The 24,906-nt window shown below is 40.2% G+C and overlaps 1 protein-coding gene across 5 annotated transcripts in view; it reads left to right on the top strand.

The window, feature by feature from the left end:
* raph1b (Ras association (RalGDS/AF-6) and pleckstrin homology domains 1b) overlaps positions 1 to 24,906 on the top strand; it is a 64,691-nt gene that overhangs the window by 34,581 nt on the left and 5,204 nt on the right. Inside the window, exons 3-15 of one of the 5 annotated variants that reach the window (XM_053229787.1) lie at positions 1,941 to 2,060; positions 2,150 to 2,255; positions 3,427 to 3,986; positions 7,513 to 7,599; positions 9,085 to 9,159; positions 16,732 to 16,809; positions 20,816 to 20,975; positions 21,505 to 21,626; positions 21,727 to 21,792; positions 22,315 to 22,458; positions 22,918 to 23,028; positions 24,068 to 24,166; positions 24,332 to 24,452. In XM_053229787.1, the coding sequence (XP_053085762.1) occupies positions 1,941 to 2,060; positions 2,150 to 2,255; positions 3,427 to 3,986; positions 7,513 to 7,599; positions 9,085 to 9,159; positions 16,732 to 16,809; positions 20,816 to 20,975; positions 21,505 to 21,626; positions 21,727 to 21,792; positions 22,315 to 22,458; positions 22,918 to 23,028; positions 24,068 to 24,166; positions 24,332 to 24,452 (1,849 nt within the window). The other 4 variants (XM_053229788.1, XM_034299973.2, XM_053229789.1 and 1 more) reach the window with 4 other exon arrangements.

A 24,906-nucleotide genomic window follows, 5' to 3' on the forward strand; every position in this document is an offset into this window, starting at 1 on the left:
TGTTTCAGAGACCATCGCTGATGATTACCTCAGCACTTTGGCATGATGCTTTAAGACCGCGCTGTAGACTGAAGAGTTTTACAGCACTGAGCACCATGTGATTGATGAGTGTCAAGTCTGGTCATTTGATGTCCAACTCAGAGGTTTGTATTCATGTCAGGTCATCTTTATTGTCTAAGGATTATTTACTGTCTGATGTCTCAAACTGGTAGATAAAGTAACACACATACACACACACACATATCCTCTTACCTGAATCAAAGAACAGAGTCATCAGTGAGTTAAAAATGAGCAGCTGAGGGGTAGAAACCAGCTGTAGCTCTGAGACCATCCTGAGATTTAAACTCACAGGATTCTGATTACTAATACAGAGCCCCGAGGGTAAAGAGGTAAAGACAAGAAGCTAAAGAATGTGCAAATGTGGGTTTTTGTTCAGCAGTTCAATATGAAAGGTGTTGTGACCTCAGAATAAAAATGAAATTATCGAGTTGTCTTATTATGCACGTTGTGATTTCACTCACCGCTTTTAAATTTAAAATTCATTTCCAACCTTCGTGAAAGAAAATGAGGCTTTATATATTTCACTGTGGTGTTTATAATGTATAAAGTGTATGCATAATCTTATGTAAAAGAGAACATTAGATGTCAGTGTTGCATAACTAGCTGCAGGAATACACATACATTAGTAGTTGGAGGTAGACAGTGATACACTGATAGACAAGTTTACATACTGTTTTTATCAACATTATATTGAGCAAAATTGCTCAATATATCGCTGTTGCTACTGTTTTCACCCTCCAACCCTGTGCAGTGTAGTAGCCTGCCAAACCTCACACACTCTTTTACACACACACACACACACACACACTCGGACATGCTGGATCATTCCTTTATCTAGGTTTATATGATGGCAGCACGTCTCAATCTAAATAGTAGTTCTGTTTTTGGACAGTAGAGGGCGCTCCGTCATCACTTTAAACCCTCACACCGTCCCATTTCAAGCCACAAGCAGTAAAATCTAACTACTACTAGGTTTTACCGTTTTCCTGAACATGTTTTTTGCGACAGCTGTTTCCATTTGCATGCTGTTGTCACCAGCAGTATGGAGAAATACCATGTGAAGCCATCAGATTGTAGTTGAACCCCATGCTGAAGGTGATCCAGGGGTAGGAGCTGTTGCCATAGTGAGGACTAAGAGCAAAAAAAAAAAAAAAAAAACCTAGTGTGGAAGAGCCAATAGCTGTTGCCATGGCAACTCTGCCAGTCTTGGGAGACATGGTGAGGGTTGCCATGCCAACCAGGTTGCACCCATTGAGTTGGCAATTTCAGTCTAGCGACTGACGTTATGCCAAGAGTCTTAGAGGGGTTCTGTCTCTCTGAGCCTGTGTGTGTCTATTAGCTTAACCCTAACCCTCATATGGAGTGTATTTGGCGTGTGTGATGGATGAGTGGGATGAGTGAGAGCTTCACGCCAGGTTTCAGCGGATCTCTGGCTTGATTCTTTAGTTAGTGCTTCAGGCTAGATCTTTACATCACTGTCACTGTATTGCAATTGTCCTGTCGACATTTGTACCAATTTGAGAGGTGGGTGATATGACCAAAAAAAAAAACACATACCATGATACTTTTCCTGATACACAATACTGATATGCCATTGCCTGCAGCTGCCGTGCCCCAAAGAGCAGCAACTATCTGCTTAGCCAAATAAATGAAAGCAGATATTTACAGATATTGAGATATCCCAGCAGTAGTGTGATGCTCAGTCACCATGGACACTGTTGACATGACGACCACAATGCCGGACTGATAGCATGTAGGAATTGAGATGGAGCGCTGAAGTTTTACATGCTCCGGGCAGTGTTGGAGTTGCCATAGTGACAGGAGATAAGACTCGCAAGATGTGAGAACGAGAGCACTGAGTTTGTCCTTGTGTGTTGCAGATGGAGCAGGTATCAGATGATGAGCTGGACCATGCTGCTGAGGAAGACAGCGATAAGGAGGATCAGGACCTGGACAAGATGTTTGGAGCGTGGCTAGGAGAGCTGGACAAACTCACACAGGTTACACACAAACACGCTATCACGTTGTCTTGAGAATGGTCCATATGTTGTGATATTTATGTTCATACATATCTGTCTCTTCTCTCTAGAGTTTGGATGATGGGCGGCATCCAGAAAAAGTTCAGAAAGCTCCTCTCAGAGAAGAGACCAACCTGGCCAACTTCTCCTACCGCTTCTCCATGTACAACATCAATGGTCAGCACACAGACACACACACAAACAAACAAATACACACGGACGCAATGACCTCTCCTTCTGTTAAGGAAAATGGAGAATGTTTTGGATTCATTAAAATGATGTATATAATCTATTAATGTGTGTTTTTTACTATTAGATGACTATATATAGAGTTTAACATCAGTGAACTATATCTATTAAAGAAGTCAGCGAAAAATGTTGGCCGATAATAGTTAAAAAAAAAAAAAAAACAGCACTTTTCCAGCTGAAGATGCACCTCTTTGCCTGAAAAATAAAACAGAGTATCTAATGCTTTACAGATAGTTTTAAAGTGAAGGTACAAATCATGAAAAATCATGTCAGACTTAAGTTCAAGTGCAGTACTCAAGTCCTATTTCACTGGCAGATATATATATAGTATATCTGCCAGTGAAATAGGACTTGAGTACTGCACTTGGACTTAAGTCTGAAGTGATTTTTCATATATATATATATATATATATATATATATATATATATATATATATATATATATATATATATATATATATATACACACACACACACACACACACATACAATCACACCTAGCGTTCTAGTAGTGTTGCCTCATACTAACTTGCTGACTTCATGCTAACTTGTGATTTGGCTGTGATATTAAAATGATAAGCAACAGACAAACAAAAACAGTCCAAGAAGTTAAATAAATGTGTGTATCCAAGACAACAATCCAAAACATGAGGCAAATTATTAAGTTTAAGAAGTTATTTAAGAGGACCAAATGGAAGAATGTCTTTATACCTGATATGATATCAAATATCATATATCTGATATTTCTTCTTTTACTATTCATATTTTAAAATATATCCGGGCCATCAGTTAGCAGCTTGCATGTTAGACCCAGCCCTTGAGTAAGTTACTGACCCTTTGATTGCTTTTTACCTGCTAATTTAGTGGGGAAAATAGATTTTGTACATATTAAGGGCATTTCACACAGGAGATGCTAATCACTCGTTCATTTTCAGTGACGAGCGGGTAGGTAATGGAGCATGTTTTGGGTTTAAATATCACTTAAGTGTTTTCAGCTTAAAAAAGCACGCACAATTATGTACATACGTCACTCTGTGAATTGTGTGTGTGTGTGTGTGTGTGTGTGTGTAAAATCTTTCTCCCTCTTTCTCCTCTGCAGAAGCCATAAACCAAGGTGAGCCGGTGGACCTGGACGCCCTCATGGCCGACCTGTGCTCCATCGAACAGGAGCTCAGCACCATCGGCAAGCCTTCCTCCTTATCCTCCTCTTCCTCTTCCTCCTCTTCCTCCGCTGGTCGTCCCACAGACCAGAAGTCTCGCCAGCGGGCTGCACATGGACGTTCGGCCAGCGCTCGCCACGCTGGAAGCAGCAGCGGGGGGAGTGCGTGCAGCAGCAGCCACGCCTCGCCAGCAGGTACAGTGCGAGTGGGAGGCGGCCAGAGTCGACCAATGGCCTCCAACTTCTCTCTGGATGACATCACGGCCCAGCTGGAGCAGGCTTCGCGGAGCATGGACGAAGCCGCCCGTCAGACCTCAGAGTCTTCCATGAGCAGCTCTCAGCTCAGGCGTGCAGGCTCAGTGGGCGGGGCCAGCGATCAGGAAGTGCGCTCTGTCAGCCGCTCATCGCGTTCCAGCGTCAACTCCGTCTCCGCCTCCAGCATGGACTCGCTGGACATGAGGGGCCAGGAGGGGGAGGCACAGAGCCAAACAAGCACAGAGGTACACACACATACACACAGATGCAACATATCACGCCATCGAACACCATTTACACATGATATTTATTTATGTATTTATTTTCCCTCATTTTTTCTATTCATTTTTTGCTTGAGTTACAAATAATAACAAAAGCTTTAAGGGATTTACACAAGAGTTCACAGAGTTTAGAGAATGTACAGAATAAAACCACAAACAGAGATCAGAAGTGAATGATGTGTTGTGACTCCTTTCCCAGGGTGCTTTGCACTCTGAGGTCATGGAGGACAGTAGTGCTCCCAGCTCCAGGGTGAGAATACAATAGTGGCACATTTCACCAGGCTTTGGCTCGGCTGTGACCAAAAATTGAATTAGACTTTGAAACAGAATGAAACAGATGTGAGGGATTTCTGCCTGCACGATACAGTGTGGTAGAAATAGAGAAATGTAAGAAGGCTTTTGGAAGATATTCTGTGGGATAAGTATAAGTATAAGTTTATACCAGAGAGCTACTGAACACTCGATTCTGATTGCAGCAGCTCTAACAGTAGATCCAGCTGTGAGGTTTACGTATATTAATGCACTCTTTCTAATATGACGCTCCACATAAACAGATTTTAAAAATGTGTAATTGCTGATATGGTGATGTTTTCTGTAAGGTGATGTGTATTTGGCTTGTTCGAAGGAGTCTCCAGTGTGAGCGCTTTGTCAGAATCAAAGGTAAAGTTGTAACAGTAAGTTTTCTGACAGGGGAAACTCTTCAGACGGAGGCTGCTGCACATCCCGGTTTCTCTGTAGCATGACGAGCTAAATTGTTTTGTCTTATTAAGATCAAGAGAAGAAAAAAAACAACTTGTTTCGTTGTTCCATAACAATGTAACTATATATATTTTTTAAAATTACATGTTATTCCTTAATTAATTAAACATTGTTAGGATTGGCAAACTGCTGTGGTATAGGAGACATGATATTCCTTACTTAATTCTTAAAATTTTCAAGTTGTTCTAAAAATCCCAAAATATAATCAACCAAGATGTTGATGTTGATAATGACTTTACACTGGAGGGCTATCATCATTTAAACCATACGTCTAAATCATTACGTGCATGTTTCAAACTGTGTTTTCATCCTGGAGCTATCACACACACACACACACACACGCTTTTTTTTACTGGATTTAAGATTCACCCAGTTTATCAGTACATCTATCAGAGAGCCTTAATGAAATAAAAGGAGCAAGACACACACACATACACACACACACACACACACACCCGCATATAAAAAATCTGAAGCCGAGCCGCAATGACTCTACTACAGTAGAATCAAATTACTTTTTTGAGATTTGACTGGTTTAATAGAAGCCAGATGTGGTTTAACAAGCTTTGTATCATGATGTCATTGTGTGCCCTGTGTGTGTGTGTGTGTGTGTGTGTGTGTGTGTGTGTGTGTGTGTGTGTGTGTGTGTGTGTGCGTGTGTGTTTGGGCTCTTTTGTATTGTACATTCAAAAACCAAATCCAAGCAGGAACCAGCAGATTTTAGGGTTCTTGTTCATTCTATAGGGACAACTGGGTAGACAGTAATAAAATAAAATGACAGTAAAGTGAAATGAAATAAAATGTAAAATCTAAAAGCAGGAACTGAGAAAAAGTTTTTTTTTTCTTTGCTTGGGTTACATTTGTGGCAGAGAAGCACAAGTTCTGCTGTTGTGGTTTTTTACACAATACGCTGCTAGTGCCTCCCCAAGTACTGTTAGATTCTGCTCTGTCTTTCCAAACAAATCATAACTCAAACGTTTAGTAATGTACCACTGGCCAGTGGAAAGCCTTGCCACAGTTTTTTAGTGTGCAGTAGAAAAGGCCCAGTGTGTGACTGTGTGTGTGACTGTGTGTGTGACTGTGTGTGTGACTGTGTGTGTGTGACTGTGTGCGTGTGACTGTGTGCATGTGACTGTGTGTGACTGTGACTGTGTGTGACTGTGTGTGTGTGTGACTGTGTGTGACTGTGTGTGTGACTGTGTGTGTGACTGTGTGTGTGACTGTGTGTGTGACTGTGTGTGTGACTCCGTGTGAGACTGTGTGAGACTGTGTGAGACTGTGTGTGTGCATGTGAGTGTTTCTGTCCTCAATTAACCCACTTGCCCACTGTGTGTAATTGCAATTACCATTTCAGCTATAGCTAATTAATTATCACTGTGATGCCAGTTATTTATGTGAGTGCATGTGTTCTAAACCCCACGCTGACAGCATGAGTGGCGCCGCCTGGTCTGCCCTTTTGTCCAGTATGTCATTTTGCACGATGAGCATGACTGACCTGTCACAGCGCCTAGATCCTGGCTGCTTATATTAATCTTTTTATTATATGGGAGCTTTATTATGATAATTTCTGAGCCATCAGCTTTTCAGATGAGCTTTAGTATCTAATAGACACCCTTCTGAGCTCAGAATTGTCAGCCTGGGTCTTTAGGATAGTGTGTATAAAATGGTCAAAGGACATGAAAAGGGGAAATCAGAGGACGGTTTGCTAGTCTATAGCAGAAATATAGGCAACCAAGTTACCCCTTCTACAAAAAATAAAAAAACAAAATTTCACAGTTTTTATGAAACTGATTACAGCACAGATTCATTATATAAATTTATACCACAGTGCTGTTAAATTCTCAAGTCTGATTGGTTTGAAGGTTTTGATTAATTTTCTATAACAGACAGTAATTCTGTCTATAAGTCAAATTACAGTTTTATATTAACACGCTCATTCTCATACATTATCGTTTCTATAGAAACAACTCATTCACCGGGACTCGTATGGGTTTTTATGCCACGTAATCTAAGACCAATAATAAACAGACTGTTTAAAAACATTCTGTTTTTTAACAAAGAAAAATATCTAATCATTGATAAGGAAAACTAAAATTTTCTGTAAGGAGATGCTTATTTAACATTTATGGAAGGAAGTGCCAGAGCTCTGTAACAGTCAGTAAGTTTTCTGCTTGGGGAAAATCACAGAGGACTTTATCGGTTCTAACAAAAGTGATAACAGGAATCAAGTTGTTTCATGGAAGTTCCACAACAGCAAATGTAACTATAAACAGTTAAAACTTATGTGTCATTCAAACTGTGAGCGCTGGCAAATTGCTGTGGTATAAGAGGAATAAAACACTTCAGGATGTGCTTCAAGGTGGTAACAGCAACCAGTGTTTTATTCCTTACTTATTTGAGAACACCCACAATATCAGTTACACTATTAAAAGGTAGATGTAAACATATTAACATTAGGATAATGTGTATTTAACATAACACAGATGGAATACTGGGCAGGATAGAAGTGATAAATAGGATTTTGAGGTTAGAGAATAGAGAGAAAAATGAAGTAAATATGACATCCAGGGGCAAAAGTGAGATCACAAGTGCTAAATGCAAACACATGACTTTAACCTTTGACCTTTGCTTCCCTGTTCCCAACCTCTCCTTGCCCACCTGCATGATTGACATGTCTCTCTTTACCTGTATGTCTGTGATGTCACCACTTGGCCCATTCCCCTTTTCCCAGCATGCCTCATTCAGAAGGGTCAATGGTAACGCTGCCAGACGGCACCTAGACTTCACCTCCCGCGAGAGGGAAGTGGATCAGTGCACTGTAAGTGTGTGTGATGAACGTGAATGTGTGTTTGTGTTTATAATTTCCTCTAACCACTCAAAGTGTTCAGATTTACATTCCTCACTCTCATATAACTGCAGATTTTTGCTATTAGGTTTAATGTAGTTACTAAATAATTCATAATAAGCTGAGATTTTAAGGGGTTAACTACATTATTAAGACTGTACTGAAACACAGCATCAAAAAAAAAAAACACAGACACTGCTATAATAATAGATTTAGGTTTGTTTCAGTGGAAGCAGTAAATGACTATGTTATGCAAAGATAATCTTCTGAGTAATAAAGTTTTTCTGAACAAAAAAACAGTTCCAAATCTAGTATTTCTACAGTTCTACATGTGTGTAGGTTTCTAGGACAGACACCAGAACATTTCTGTGTAACTCACGGCTATATGGAGCACTTTTTTTTGTACTTCCTATATTTATCATTACACTTGGTTTTTATACACCGGGTTGCCATTTCATTAGGTATACCTACATTCTATCAACACTCCTTGGCCATTTTTAGGTTAATCTACCATATAGGTCACTTCCTGTCCTCTAACAATTGGCAATCAATGTTGGTATTGTTGATGTGGAAGCTTTATTCCATATATCATGAGGTTTGGGTTGCTATGGTTCCCATGGTGAGTTTACTTCCAGTTGCCATGGTTTCCCTGGTAGCACCAGGCTAGTATGATATCCCACAAAAATATGATATCTGTACTACAGAACATACACAAAACCCCCCCTTTTGACCACATGTTATACATCTCACACTAAAATTAAAAATTCGGGACCTGGTTGTGTATGAATTGTATCACTACAACGCATCAGTGTCTCCTAATGTCAGAATCCCCAAGTCCTGGATGGTTGGGGGGTGAAGAAACATACCACAGTCCCTCGTTCCTATTGCATGAAGTTGTGTTGATTGCCCCGCCCACTTTGCATCAGTAATGCTTGTTTTAAAACCTGCCAGCTTCCAGTGACATTAAAATTCTGGCTACTTTGTCACATCGCATCACTGTTGGTATGAATATTGGTAGTTGTGAGCACTGATATCTGACACTTTGTGCAACTGACAGAGCTACAGTCAATAATTACCTACAAAGTGACCTATATAGTAGGTCGACCTGATAAAATGGCCAGCGAAGTCAGTTAATTATAACTTAGGGCTCCAATTTTCCATTTCTGATTTAGCAAGTCATTACAACACAATCCAAGAAGGCGACACCTAGGGACTCCTGAAGTGTTAATCATTTTGTGTTAAGTGTTAATCGTTTTATTTGATCCCATTTCTTTGTTTCTTGATGTGATTATCATCTTTTTTTTTCCCTATTCAGTTACTACACCACAATCAACACATGCATCGCTTTCCCACTTCTTTAAATGATCAATTGCACATTTTCTAGATTGACCAGATCACAAATATTTCTCATTGTGCACTGACTGATCTTGTTTGTCTTTCTCCTTGCCATTGTTAAAGCACTCCTACCTGGACAGGGAGACCTCTCTGATTCTCAAAAGCATTGCAGGAAAGCCCTCTCACCTGCTGACCAAGGTGACGCCTTTCGCTTGCTCCTCCCCCTTTTTTATCTCTCTGCATGTGAATGATCTGTGTTCATCAATGCCTCCTAACTCCACCACTAGAGTCATCTGATTTGCCTAGCCTCACCCTTATTTCTTTCCTGCATCTGCCACGCCCATATGATTAGAAGCTCCTCCCACTTACTTTCTCTCCTTACAGGAGTTTCGTTGTTTTATTATCCAGACAGTGCTGGTGGAAGTTTTATGTATCAATCCCTGATTCTGAGATCAGCTCTACTGTTGTTCTTACATTGATTAAGATCAAGTATTGGTGTATGCTGGGCTGATCTTATATCCAATAAGTACATACTGTATTTACTGAATTCAAAATAGCAAATTAAGAGCACAAAGAAGTAAATTGTGCTAAGTACGGTTACAAATTTGTTACCTCAGTTTACTATCTTGTGGGGTTTGTGCCCAGTTTCAAAGAAGTGGTTTAATGAGAACTAGTTAGAGCGTGCTCTAATATGTATAAAATGACAGCTACAGTGCTTTCAGGGAAATTAAACCCAGATGGTCTGTGTATTTTTAGACAACCCAGACATTGCAGGAAATTGTTGATGAATTGTTGATGATTTAATGTTTATTATTATTATTATGATTTAATTATTATTAGTAGTAGTATTGTTGTTGTTGTTGTTGTTAAATGCTGATCTAGGATTGGTTTTAGCCTTCTTGTTGTAATCCGTCCTACTACAGGAACATGCTTGAATTCATACTAATTCTAGATCAGCACTGTTACTATGAGATGCATACACTCGCCGTCCACTTTATTAGGAACACCTGTACAACTGCATATGAATGTGGTTATCTAATCAGCCAATCATGTGGCAGGAGCACAATGCAAATAATACAGATACAGGTCAAGAGCTTCAGTTAATGTTCACATCAAATATCAGAATGAGGAAAAAGTGTGTTCTCTGTGGCTTTAACCGTGGTATGGTTGTTGGTATCAGATGGGCTGGTTTGAGTATTTCAGAAACTGCTGATCTCCTGGGATTTTCACACACACACAACAGTCTCTAAAGCATCCTGTGAGCGGAGGGTCTGCAGAATGAAACACCTTGTTGATGAGAGAGATCAGAGGAGAATGACCAGACTGGTCTGAGCTGACAGGAAGTCTATAGTAACTCAAATAAGCACTCTTTCTAACCGTGGTGAGCAGAAAAGCATCTCAGAACACACAGCACATCAAACCGCAGAAGACCACATCAGGTTCCACTCCTGTCAGCCAAGAACAGGAATCTGAGCATAACATGGGCACAGTTGAAACTGGACTGTCGAAGACTGAAAAAGGACCAGGTGATATTTTTTTTTTTTTCCTAATCTTCAACTGTCTAGTTTTGATGAGCCTGTGTTCATGATAAACTCAGATTCCTGTTCTTGGTTGAAAGGAGTGGAATCTGGTGTGATCTTCTGCTGTTGTAGCCCATTCACCTCAAGGTTTGATGTTTTGTGCATGCTGAGATGCTTTTCTGCTCACCACATTTGTAAAGAGTGATTATATGAGTTACTATATCTTTCCTGGCAGCTTGAACCCATCTGACCATTTTCCTCTGACCTCTCTTATCAACAAGGCATTTCCACCCACAAAACTGTCGCTCACTCAATGTTTTTTGCTTTTCGCACCATTCTGTATAAACACTAGAGACTGTTGTGTGTAAATCCCAGGAGATCAGCAGTTTCTGAAATACTCAAACCAGCCTTTATGGTACCAACATCCATGCCACAGTTAAAGTCACAGAGATCACACATTACCTGAAGCTCTTGACCTGTATCTGCAGGATTTTTTTCATTGTTCTGATGCTACATGATTGGCTGACTTGATAACTGAATGAATGTGCAGTTGTACAGGTGTTTCTAATAAAGTGGACGGTGAGTGTATATGTTCAAGGATGGTTTTTTATTTTATATTTGTATTTTATATTTGCACTCATCGAAAAGGGTTCTTTAGATTGTTAAGGGTTTGTTACTTCCTAAATGGGTTGTGCATGGAAACGTCTCTCATAGGGAAATTCTTGATGAGGTTCTACATGGTAAAGTTTTCACTACAGGAACAAACTGAAGAACCCTTTTACTAATACTGTTGATATAGTGTGCATGGATATCAACTTGTTTTACCTTCACACCAGCAGAACATGAATATTTTTTACAAACCAGTGTTGTAATTTACAGCAACTATCAAAACTTGGTATTATCTGAGATGTTGAAGTCAAACATATTATTGAGCTGTATTTGTTTGATATTTTCTAAGAGTTTAAATGTGAGGTGAAAGTCTGACAGTATGTGGGATTTCCTAGCAATATCCCTGTACAGCAAAATCCCTGTACAGTATACCAAGTTGTTTCCTGGTGTCAGGAGTTCACACGTTTGAATCCCAGGAGAGCGTAATTGTCCGCGGTGGTCTTGCACTGTTCTCTTTTGTTCTATTCTGGGTACTACATAACAGTACGGTAGTGTTCTCCTCCTATGACAGTGCATGAGCAGAAGTTTGAAAAGATGTGCTGTATCTTCGAGGAAGTCCATTTTAGCCTTTGCACTCTCAGTCTGGTAGCGTTTGTGCTGAACTAGCTAGTGAATGTCAGCTAGCAACGATTAAATTTGTAGAAAGCTGATTAAAAAATGGTTCAGGAAGCTCAGGCTTCTTTTCCCTTTGACTGTTGGACTGTTAGCTACTGGAATAACCAGTATAATACTCGCTTATTTAATCCTTAATTCTATTAAGACTGCAATTCTATAAAAAACGCATGGTGTAACACTACTTTGCTAGTACCGCTATTATCGAGCCAGGTATTTTTGTATAGCTAACATGTTTTGAAGTAAGACAGCTGTGTGATACCATGTGCCTAAAAGGGTTAACCACAATGGGGAATTTAGTCAGTGAATATTAACGCTAAGGATGGAGCACCACCTCCACTCCACCATTTGGCTGTACAGGTTATTGTGTATGTTTGTGGGTGGTTGTTTGCGTATTTAGAGCTTTGAGGACTGCAGTGTATTTACAGAGAGAGACTCATAATTTGACTTGAGCTGGAAATGTGTTTTGGCTGCACAAGTGTGTTTATACACGCCAATAAACATGCACAGGTAAGCTTTTGATTGGTTTCTAGAACATGCAATGTCTCATAGGGACTTTAATCCTCTTACAAAATATAAATAATCTTTCTCTCTCTGTCTCTGTCACACACATGCACAAATATTTCTCCAGAACTATTAGATGTACATATTAGACAACAGGACAGCTGGTGGTATTCTATACACAGCAACATGAAGCCACTTGGCTGCCATATTTGTTTTCGTCTAATTTAAACGTATATCGATCTTTAAAAGTCACTGTCCCCATGTGCCCCGACACCATCCCCATGTCCAACACCATCTCCATGTGCCCCATTACTGTCCACATGTGCCCCAACATCATTCCCACATTCCCAAATGCTGTCTACATGGTACCCAATATCATCTCCATGTCCAGCACCATCTCTTTGTGCCCTGACACCATCCACATGTGCTCTAACACAATCCTCATGTCCAACGCCATCCTTGTGTGATCCAACACCATACCCACAGTACCTTTGAAAACCAATTTATATATAATGATAATATTCTATAGAAAATACAATATGTATTTATTTAGCAGTCAGGTTAATTTAGGCTGTTTATGATACAGAAAAGAAAAGTGCCCAGTACAACGGAGGTCTTCCAATACAACTACTACAATACAACATATTTTGTGTGTGGGCTTGCATCTGGCCGGTGACAAGGTCAATGTCCGGCTCCGTTCTTGTCACAGCCAGTGTCAATGACTGATGTAAATGTTCATCATTGATCCTTAATCTTATTGCCGTGTTCATTAATTTCGTTCTTGAGAAGGTTTGCACACAGACATAAGTGCTGCCGAAGATGGTGGACATCTTGAGACCGTGCCTTTTGATGTTCAGGAAATTGGAGTAGGGAGGCACAGAAGTCAATCAGACTGTTTGCCCTGAATGCGTCTTTCAAAGCATCACAGTTCTGCAATTCAACCAGCTCCATTTGATAACAAGGCAAGGCATCATCTGTCAGCAGCAAATGGGTTTCGTAAAAGATGAATGTCTTTGCATGGAGATGTAGTTCACGGAATTTCACCTCAAACTCCCTCTTTAGCAATTTCAATGCTTCCACACATTTTCTGGATGGGAATGGGATCAGTGGTTTTTCAGTACATAGCTTCAGTGTCAGAGAAAGATTACAAAAATTTTGCTCTTGTATTTGACTTAAATGCAGTGTTAATTTGACTTTGAATGATTTCACATGAGAATACACATCATACCTTTGCCTTGAAGCTGTAAATTAAGGCTGTTAAACAATTCTGTCACATCAGTTAAAAAGCTAGGTTCTGGATCCGTCAGCTCTCTGACAGTTTTGCTTTGTATGAAGAAATGTGTCAATCTCAGAAAGCAGCTTGTAAAAGTGTCTCAAAACTCTGCCTCGACTCAACCAACTGACTTCTGTGTGGTACAGTACATCACCATAATCAGAGTCTAGCTCGGACAAAAACTCTTGGAACTGTCAGTGGTTATGCCTGATAAAGTTTGCTCTGATAAAGTTTACACATGACACTACAACTTTCATGATAGAATTCTAGTTGATAACTTTGCAACACAAGGCTTGCTAGTGAACTAAGCAGTGGATATGTAGTGGGTGTGTGTGGCCTCGTTCATCTATCTCTATATCGACGAGGCCAAGCAGTCCCCGTCTTGTGCCGACCATGCTCAGTGCACCGCCAGTTATCACATTTGTGGGCTTTGCCCAGTCAAGTCCCAAAAATTCCATCATTTGGCGAACCTTCTCAAAAAATATCCTGTCCCATTGTTGTACCTTTGAGGCTTTGTAGAGCAGGAGGTTCTTCTCTCTGTCAACTCCACCTATAATTATGAGAAGCTGCTCATGTCTCACACGTCATTACTTTCATCGAGTGCTAGCAAAAAAAAGTGTTTATATAATGTAATGTAGCCTAAGCATAAAGGTAGTTCTTTTGTGAACCATATAGTTATTCAGAGGGCCAATCAAAATGTATTGTTGATATGGTTCCACGGGTCGGTTAAAACTGTGAAGAGGGCCGCAGTTTGGGGACCACTACAGGAGAGATTTGGTGGGGGGAAAAGCACTAGAGTATTTCTTTAACAATGATGAGAGACTGAACTGGGCTCACTTTATTTATTCTGTATGAGCACAGAGACAGCACGGTGAATTACAGAACATGGAGAAGAGAGAGCGAGGGAGGAAGAGGAAGGGGGGGCAGAGAAGGCAAGAGACTTCAAAGAGAATTTGAATATTTTTGTAACAGCCTCTGCAAAGCCTGTTATCTCTCTCTCGCTCTCTCTCACCCTCTCTCTCAGGAATCTACCCTAGACAAAGACCTGCAAGATTTCTCTTTTCTCCTGTTCTTTTTCTCTACATTCTTTTCCTTTTTCCATCTGCAACATTTCCATTTTTATATACATTGCATCTGTAGAGTGTCTCTCATTCACTCTGTCTTTACCTCCCTCTCCAATACTCTCTCCTGGCCTACAGACCGGAAATGAAATTAAGGACAGAATGACTAGGTGGATTATTTCTCCCAAGTATTTAAATAAAGTGTGTCAATAAAGAGAGTTGACTTGTCTGCTTAGACTGTAAATTTCCCAAACCGATGCTGTTTCTTTTCCTAGACTGAGATAAAAGGGCTGATAGGAGACGTCTGCTTAGACTCTCTGTGATTGGCTGCTAGAAAGAAGGTCAGGGAAACACTGCCCTCTGATTGGCACTCGGGCTTCAGCTGTATACACCGATTGGTGCAGAGGGTCTTCTGTGGAGGCTTCTCATGTTTGTGCGGGGGATTAGACCCCAAGATTGGACACAGTCCCGGAGAAATGCAGCTGTTCTGCAGAGCGAAAGAGAAAGGAGTGCAGACATGAACCTGTGAAAGAGTGAGACAGTGAGATACAGAGAGAAAGACAGAAGGAGGACAGAAAGACTATAAGACAGTAGAGTAGTAGTGGCGAGAGAGACAGTGAGGGACAAAGAAAAAAGGGAAAAGACAGTGAGGGACAAAGAGAGATGGAGAAGGAGGGAGAAAAACAAAATGGGAGAGACCAAGAGAGACAGGATTGAAGCAGGGAGACAGAGAAAGAGAGAGAACTGTCTAAAACACAGAAAGACAGAGAGAGTGAGAGAAAAACAGTACAGAATAGACAGAAAGAAAAATGAAAAAGTAGAGAGAGACAAAGAATGAGTGTAGACAGAAACTGGGAGAGAAAGACAGAAGGAGGGACAGACAGAAAGAAACCAAGAGACCCAGAAAGAATGTGCCTGGAGGAGTGAAGCAGGGAGATAGATACAACTGAGAGAAAGACAGTGAAGGACACGGAGAGATATATTAGGAGCAAAGTAAGGAGACAGATGGACAAGGAGGGAAAATCGACAGCAGCTGAGAGAGAACAAGGCATGGGCAAAGAGACGCAAGAAGTTAGACGGAAACAGGAAAGCAGATAGGTACAATCAGCGACATAGAGAGCGACCGTAAAAGGAAAGAAAATAGAAAAGACAGAAAATGGGAAATTACTTGCAGGGTATGCAAGTAAGACAGAGAGAAAGAGAGAGAGAAAGAAAGAAAAAAGTACAGAGAACGGGGCATGGTGAGAGAAAGACCGAAGTGAGAGTGCATGAGTGAAGCTGAGAGACAAAGAGAGAGACAAACGGAAAGAGGGAGATGAAGGTGAGTGAGGGACAGAGAGAAGTGATAGACTGAGAAAGAGAGACAGACAGTTGCAGTGAATGGGGCTCTCTCTCTCTCTCTCTCTCTCTTTCTCTCTCTCTCTCTCTCTCTCTCTCTGTCTGACCCCTCCCACTCCTCCAGAGTGCAGTGTGTGGAGCTGAAGATCAGCAGCGTGTCTTCTAACACCTCAGTGTGTCTCCATGTCTCCAGCTGTGTCTCATGCTTCTGGACACTACATATACACACACTTCCTTGCAGCTTCACACACCTTCTGACCAACCAGGATTGACTTTTGTTTTGTCTTTTTGTCTCTTTTTTTTCCATCATGGAGTCCACTTTTTGGCTGAAGACAATCTCTGTTGGCTTTTCTACTGAACCCACAACCACTCTCCAGATCTTTTCTCCTGAACAAATCGACATTCGGTTTTGTCTGTGACATTTTGGCTTCGCGTCTCCATTGCTGTGGACTTTTTATATGAAAAAGCAGCCGTTCGTCCTCCAAAGGGTTGGAGAGACGGGACGGGATGTGTGAGTAGGTCCTGAGCTTGGTGAGCGGAACACACACAGAGACACAAGCTGCCGTGTGTTTAGGGTTTGAAGAGTGAACATGGATATGATGACAGCGTGTTGGAGGGGACAGGTAGGGCTGATGATAGGGGGTCATGGGAGGACCAGAAATCAACCTGTCAACTTTCAAAAAGATTATTATTCAATACACAATGCTCCTGCTGGTGTGAAGGTATTTTGTGTGTGTTGGTGTATGCACATGTCTGTGTGTGTTTGTGTGGTAACGTTTTTGTGTGTTTGTAGGAGGAGCAGGCTGCCAAAGCAAAGGCGGAAAAAATTCGTGTGGCTCTGGAGAAAATTAAAGAAGCACAGGTCAAAAAGGTGGGTGCGCCAAAGCCGTGTGTGTGTGTGTGTGTGTGTGAGTGTGTGTTAGGGAGTGTTAGAGGGGTTTTAGGGTTTGGCGATACTGCAAAAATATCATATTCTGAAATAGCTAACAAAGATCCAGAAAAACAAAGTGGCCACATGGGGAAAAAAAAATCAGACATTTTCAAAATTTAAGTGTTTGACTGAAAAAAAAAATCTAACTGATTTTTAAAAAAAATTATTACGTTTGTTGGTGCATAGAAACAATAATCTTCAAAATGTATCATGATGCAATTTAATATGAATTTATCAGTATATCATCTGTCATTTTCTTCTCCTGTTTTTGGTTTGCTTTCAATTTTGTATACTCAGAAATATTTGGATGTTTTCTCATTTTTCCCATTGGTCAGAAAAGTGCCCTAAATTTTATTCTGAATCGTTGATATGAGCTGTAAATTTAATTCAGTATTGTCATTTGATTTTATTTGAATGTTTTTAATATGGCTGGTGTAACTGGTCACATGACCAGAACCATTGTCTCTTTCACTTTGCCATATAGCGCTCCAAAAATTTGATCAAAGTCTGACATTCACTATGTGAATGAATCACGCTTGGCTAGCAAGGTTTTATACATCTTGACAGACTGATTGTTTTGTGTGTGTGTGTGTGTGTGTGTGTGTGTGTGTATGTATATATATATATGTATTTCATTATATCAGTAGGCCACAACTCTGTTAATGTGAAATCCATAAGCTTCAAAATTCAAAATTACAGAGTTTATATTTGTCTTAAGACTTAAGATCCATTTGTTCATACAATACAAGTGCAAGCAAATGTATAACAAAAGAAGTATTTAAATAACTTGTTGCAGTAGGCCCGTGGCACCCTATAAACGGACACAAATAACATGTCCCAAATCACATATTATCATTCTAAGTAGAAGTTGGGATACTATTTATAACATCAAATCACACAAATATGATTTAGTACGCTAGTATGTGATTTTTGGACGATACACACAGCTCTTATGTTAACACAAACCGATAACAATGATGAGTGAAAAGAGCCATTCTTGCAAGAATAGAAAGTAAATTAACCATTTGACATCGTTTTTATTGAAAGATATGTATGCTTTCTTAAATTTGAGGTGTCAGAGTATGTTATACATCCAGTTTTTGGCAAAATCCAATATTCTGTCTTTTTTGACTATTGCGGATTTCCCACAGCACCACACGTATGAGATCTTTAAATGGGTTATTACTGATATTTTTATAAGATTAATAAGAGGATCTCTCACATTTATATTATCAAAGGAGGTGGTAACATGTAGGATGACATACTAAATAAATGGCTGTTTATAGTCCTATCCATACTGCACTGTTTTTTTTTTTTATCCACAAAAATTGAAGTCATAATAAAGTAAAGCCTTATTGATCAGAGCAAGCTAAGCTTAAAAAAAAAAAAAAAAAAAAAAAGAAAGGAAAAAAGCTATGTAAACCATCAGGGTATTGTTGCGCATGAATATCATAGACCTGTATATGTGCTGCCTCAATGCTGCACAGCATGCCGCAGACAGACGAGGAGAGAGAGCATGCTAGAAAGTAGGTCAGTGTGTGTGTGTGTGTGGGGGGGGGTGGGATTTAGTAAGAGAGGAACCCCACTAAGATTGACACAGCAATACTTTTTTTTTGTTTTTAAATCAGGGTTTCCACGTCCTGGAAAACCTGGACTAGCTTTTCAGTCATGGAAGTATAAATTTTGGCTATTAAGCCACTGAGATTGCGTGTTCCCCTGATGGCCGTATACAAAGACAGCTGACAAATTAAAGGAAAGACCATCATAGTGTCTTACTAAGGTGTTGGGCCACCACAAGTCTCCATAACAGCTTCAGTGCATCTTGGCATATCTCAAGAGTGCTATCAGAACAAAATCTCCTGTTGGTGTACAATTTTGGTGACTGTGAACGACATAGCATATGATTTACATCATTTTCATCCTCATCAAACCATTGAGTGAGCTCTCATTCCCTGTGGAGCTGGGCAGAGTCAGTCTGGAAGAGACCACGTCCAACAGGATAGAAATGTTTCATCATAGGATAACGCTGATCAGTCAGAAGAACTTTGTATTGATTTGCAGTCACGCCTCCCTCTAAGGGGACAAGAGGAGCCAAACCATGTCAGCAAAATGATTACAGCATAACAGAGATTTACACACACATGCATATTTTGAAAGGCTTGCATCATCTAACTAGAAGAAGTTTGGATTTTTTTTGTCTTTGTGTATGTAAATGTTATGAAAAGCTGAGAAGACCGAGTTCAATTCGTGACAATGCCACAGCCATCTATGGCTGGGAGTCAAGAGAGCAGGGTGGGAGAGATCGCAAGGGTGGGAGGGATTGCATACGCTCTCTCCCATGTCAGTCACTGCGACTAGCCAATCATGGCTATCTGTGAGTTTAGGTATATGGAAGAGGGCAGATAGCGCTTTCCTCCGAGTGTGTTACGCTGCCCTGTGACACAGCATGAGCAACAGGTAAATGCAGTTGGAGAGCTTCACATAAACTGGGGAGAAAACTGGTGGGAAAAAAAAATCAAGATCCATTACAAATCAATTTATAATTGCATCTTGACACTGAATCGTTAAGTTAAATCGTGAGGTTCCGAAAAATTCCTGCGCCTAATACTGGAAATACTTTCAGAAGAGCGCATCATGATGCAATTTATTGTGACTGTAGTATATCATCATCTGACTAGTCCTTGTTCTTTTATATCGTGGAAGAGGTTTTGTAAACATAGTGGGGACTCTGTTAGTCATTCTTTGTTCTGAGTTGAGCTCAGACGAGTCCTTGAAAGGCCAGTATATTAGTGAGTGCCGTCTCATTGCACCAGTACACTGATCTGAATACCACCAGACACATATTCACACTAATGAACACACTGAAGCTCAGTGTGCTGAATGAGCCTCTGTTTCTCTGTTTCTTTATCAGGCGTTTATAAGGAAACGATGATGTTCAGCCTGAATAATGCAGCTATGGAGCTCATTGTAATGCACATCAGGGTTATAACATGCAGAGGTTATAAACTTTTTCCATATCGTTTAAAGAATGTGTAATGTCAGCAGCAGTTTATTAACCAATTGTTACAGTTTACGTTTGTCGAAATGAAGTATTTTTCCATTTATGGGTCAAATGGGTCTGGTTAATTTCATGCCTTTTGGCAGAGATTTCTGCGCTGGCATGCCTTATTCACAAAACTTTTATAAACTTATTCATAACAGATGTACTAGCATTGCCAAAATAAAAGTCAGAGATAGGCAGTTTGTTATTAGGCTAAATTGCCATAACAGTTAAAAATATCTGCGGGGGATTTTTTTGTGTTTTCTAACTAGTAGTGATGCTGTTCAGTTGTATAGTTAAGTTAAAAATCTACATGCCTGCAAGGCAGCATTGAGCAAAAGAATGAGAGGGATTTTTGCATTTATGTGTGTTTGTGTGAGAGACAGAGAGATTAGCTGTATAGAGTGTATTCTCATTGGCCTGCTGATTTCTTTTTGTCTCACTCCATGTCTCTGTCTCTCTGCATCTCATTCCTTCTCTCTCTCTGTCATTCATGTACAACTTTCTGTTTTTCTGTATATATCTTTCTTTCTGCCTTTGTCTGTCTCTTTATATCAGTCTGTCTGCTGCTCTCTTTGTATCTCTCTCTCCTGGTTTCTCTCTCTCTTTTTCTCAGAGAAACATATTCCTTTTATTAAGGGAATATTAAATACAATAATTACTTTAAATTCTATATACTGACTTGCAGAAACTCGGAAGTATCCATTTTTGAAGATTAAGTACATCAGTGTTTCAGAATTATTTTATGTCTCTTCACCAGTCATTTCCTTTTTTTTCTCCTTAGTTTAGTCATATCCAGTTCCTACCTCTTACAGGAGGGTGAAGGCTAAAGGCTAATTTATTCTGTGAAGAAGCTACCTGAGTAGCAGTAGTTTGATATTTCTGCTTCTTCTTCCTTTTCCACAGCTGGTGATCCGTGTGCACATGTCAGACGAGAGCTCTAAGACCATGATGGTGGACGAGCGGCAGAGTGTGAGGCAGGTGCTGGACAGCCTGCTGGATAAGTCCCACTGCGGATACAGTCCCGACTGGGCTCTGGTGGAAACCATCACTGAGCTACAGATGGGTACGTGCTCTCACCTCTTTGTCAGCTTCCAAGCTGTGGTCTGGAATACAGAAGGAAGATACGCAGTAACAGGCTGAACTAGATCTAGAGCCAGTGGAAGTGTTGGGGAAAAGAGAATAGTGTCCACATAGCTAGCATGGATAATCCCTATCCTGCTACTTATTTAACTGACGAGCAGTCAGGGTATAACAAGTTCTTCACGACAACAGTACAGCTCACTTGCTGTGAGCCCGGACTTGGGGAAGAACAATATAAAAGGGTTTATAGCCTGAATCCTGTTTCCTACGTCATGCATTGCATCATATATTACATCTACATTGTCTATTTTGTCAACTGAGCCATATATCTTACTGTATCCTACTGTATGTAGAGATGTTCTGCTCTACTTATTTAGCACTTACTATTTAGTTTTCTGGTGAAAAAAGCCAATTCACTCGAATGTGAAAAAGAAACAGCAGCACAAAAATAATTGCCTCTGTCCTTAGTAAATTTCAGTTCATACTCATTCTCTTTCTCTCTCTGTTTTCAGAGCGTATTTTTGAGGACCACGAGAACCTTGTGGAGAACCTGCTTAACTGGACCAGAGACAGCCAGAACAAGCTCATGTTCATCGAACGTATAGAGAAGTATGCACTCTTCAAGAACCCGCAGGTGAGAACTTAAAATCTCACACCTGATGTGTGCAAGACTTGCTCTCTGATATTACTTCTTTATATACGTCACACTTATGTCTGGTCCTGATGATTTCCAGAACTACCTACTGGGAAGAAAGGAGACGTCTGAGATGGCCGACAGAAACAAGGAGGCACTGCTGGAGGTCTCGCACACACACACAAAAGCGCACACACACTTGTTTATAATGCGAGTCAGCTGAACTATGTGATACCGTGCGTATCACAGTATCAGTATCACAATACTGCTAAATAATGTCCACCCTCATCTTAATATTTTTACCCAGATCTCTTGGTCAGGGGGTTGGATTTATACTTCAGAGTATTGTAACTAAGCTGTATGCAGAGTTCATAACGTTTATAAAATGATTAAGAATGGTTTCACACGTGAGCGGCACAGCTCCAGGGTCCTTGGTTTGATTAATGCAGAAATCATCTAAGGAAAAAATATATATTTAAAAAAAAAATAGGGTGCCTAAGATGCATATATATTTGGCAACCATTCATAACTTTCAGTAGTGCACTGCAATCTTTTTTATTCAATTCACAAATTTATTTGTGTGGCATTTTTATGGAGAAGAACCATCGTCTTTTTTATGATCTACTAATGCACTGATTGTGGTGATTATGAATGCTAACATTGAATGTGTACATGTGTGTTTGTGTAGGAGTGTTTCTGCGGCGGCTCCGTATCAGTGCCTGAGATTGAGGGAGTGCTCTGGCTGAAGGATGATGGGAAAAAGTCATGGAAGAAGCGATACTTCTTACTACGCGCGTCTGGCATTTACTTTGTGCCTAAGGGCAAGGCCAAGGTGTGTGTGTGTGTGTGTTATATCACATATTTTATTACTCATTTTATCAGTATGTGTGTGTGTGTGTGTAAGGGACAGTGAACCAAATGAGTTTCTCAGTGGTATTTCCTGTTTATGGATCCACTTAGCATAGTGTAAACCATATGCTGCCTGTTACTGTGTCTGTCTACTTTAACCCTTTGGGAATATATACACATATATACGCATATATATATATATATATATATATATATATATATATATATATATATATATATATATATATATATATATATCTTTTTCTCAAAGTACAGCCATGTTTGCTTCACATTTCCTCTAAGATCACATTAGAGTGTAGTTTTTCTTTAATGTATTTTATGTATTTATACATCTCTGGTGTCACATTACCTTCATTCCAATTAATAACTGTAATGGTGTAATATAAAAGAATGACATCATCTTTTATCGTTCCTCCTCCAGGCCTCTAAAGACTTGGTGTGTTTCCTGCAACTGGATCATGTAAATGTTTATTACGGACAAGACTACCGGAGCAAGTATAAGGCACCCACTGACTACTGCCTGGCCCTCAAGGTGTGTATGCGTGTGCGTGAGAAACCTCATTTAATGCCAGTATCCCGAACTCCAGCATTAAGATCAATCTATGTATGCCTGTAAATGGTCCCTTGGGTTTGACACTGAAACATCCTGTGTGTAGTAATACCATTAGTCCTCCATTTCAGCTCCCTTCGAGGACTGTCATATATCAGAGCCATCTGCTTCCTTGCCAGATATCACACCATTTAACCGTTAGTCATGCCAGACATGCTTTTTATACCTTTTTATACGTTTATGCAAAGTCCCCAGTAACGGCCTGTAAAATTCAAAATGTTTTTATCAGATTTGCATGTTATTTTGAACATAAGGTTTGAAGCAAAAAAAAAAAAAAGAAATCTGATAAAGCACTGCTGACAATGTAGATCAGACCAGTCCAAGAACTGTCTTAATGGGTGTGGCCTGTTATTCGAATTAATACGCTTGATCGCTTGGCACTGGCATCCCTTCACGTACTTTGCTACTCAAGCAGAACTAAACACAAAGGTGCATGCAGGGGGGGATGTTCCGAGCTACTGATGCTAATTTGAGAACTTTCAAGGGTCATGGTGGTTTTCTAATAGGATGAGTAATAAATTACAGGTCCAGACACATACAGCATGCAATGCTATATTTGAATGAACATATAATTTTCATAAACACTGTATGGGAGGGACAAGCATCATCAGTCTAGTGACTGGTGAGAGCGAAGCTTATACAATATTACCCCAGGAAGAAACTTGAGTACATTATTTATACTTTGTATTGCATGTCACTTTCCACAAGACCAGCATTCATGTATTTAAGTTCCCTGGGACTTTACTACTTATGATTCCATATTGTCTGTAGAATTTCAACAGTCTGATTCGTAAGTAATTTATTGTGCAGTGCCATCACGTTTGGCCGTGTGTGTATTGGAGCTTGCAATGGTGTGAATCAGTCATGTTGCTGCCCTCTGGTGGTAGCTGTAGATATTCTTTCATCAGAGATGCTTTGGAAATCTTGTCTGTCATGGTAACACCCTGGACTGTCCCCACAGCACCCTCAGATTCAGAAGAAGTCTCAGTACATCAAGTATCTGTGCTGCGATGATGTCAGAACCCTGCACCAGTGGGTCAACGGGATCCGCATTGCCAAGGTAACCAACTTGCCACTGAGCTCATGCAGCTCAAACCTGTCATGTCACGTCATGTCTTTCAACATATAACCAGCTCAGTGTTGATAGCTGCTGGGGACTGTAACCAAGTTTAGCATACTAATGTATATGATTCTTCATAAGAGGTGTGTGCATGTGTTTCTGCAGTATGGAAAGCAGCTGTACCTGAACTATCAGGAGGCTATGAAACGCACTGAGGCCGCCTACGACTGGTCCTCTCTATCCAGCTCCAGCATCAAGTCTGGCACCAGCTCAGTCAGCAACCCTGGTGCGTCACCTAGAAACATTATCACTCACTGTAACTGATTAGAATCTGTGTTCATTCACAGTATTCATACACATGTAGAAAGGTAATGTCAGTCCATAGTGCTTTTCAAGCATATGTAGTGATGCTTCCTGACTATAGTAGAGATCAAAGCTCTATTGATTGTAGGATTGCTTCAGAAAAGACTAAAGTGTGAAAAGCCTAATTGTGCTAACATATGTTTAGCAGGTAGCACTGATGCTAGAGAGGTTGCCAATGTTGCAGTGACCATAATAATATCACTAAACCGTGTTAAGTATTAGAATTTAAACTTGTTTTTGATTTGTAAAGTCTTAGACATTCCTGGAAGCTCCAACATGATGGTGTACGATGTGACATATTCAACTTTCACTGTTGATCTAGTTGAGCTAATTGTACCTGATCTGTGCTATCACATATTCTCTATCAGATGATAAAA

This window comes from Pangasianodon hypophthalmus, chromosome 26 (genome assembly GCF_027358585.1).
Source record: "Pangasianodon hypophthalmus isolate fPanHyp1 chromosome 26, fPanHyp1.pri, whole genome shotgun sequence".
In the NCBI taxonomy this organism is placed as follows: Eukaryota; Metazoa; Chordata; class Actinopteri; order Siluriformes; family Pangasiidae; genus Pangasianodon; species Pangasianodon hypophthalmus.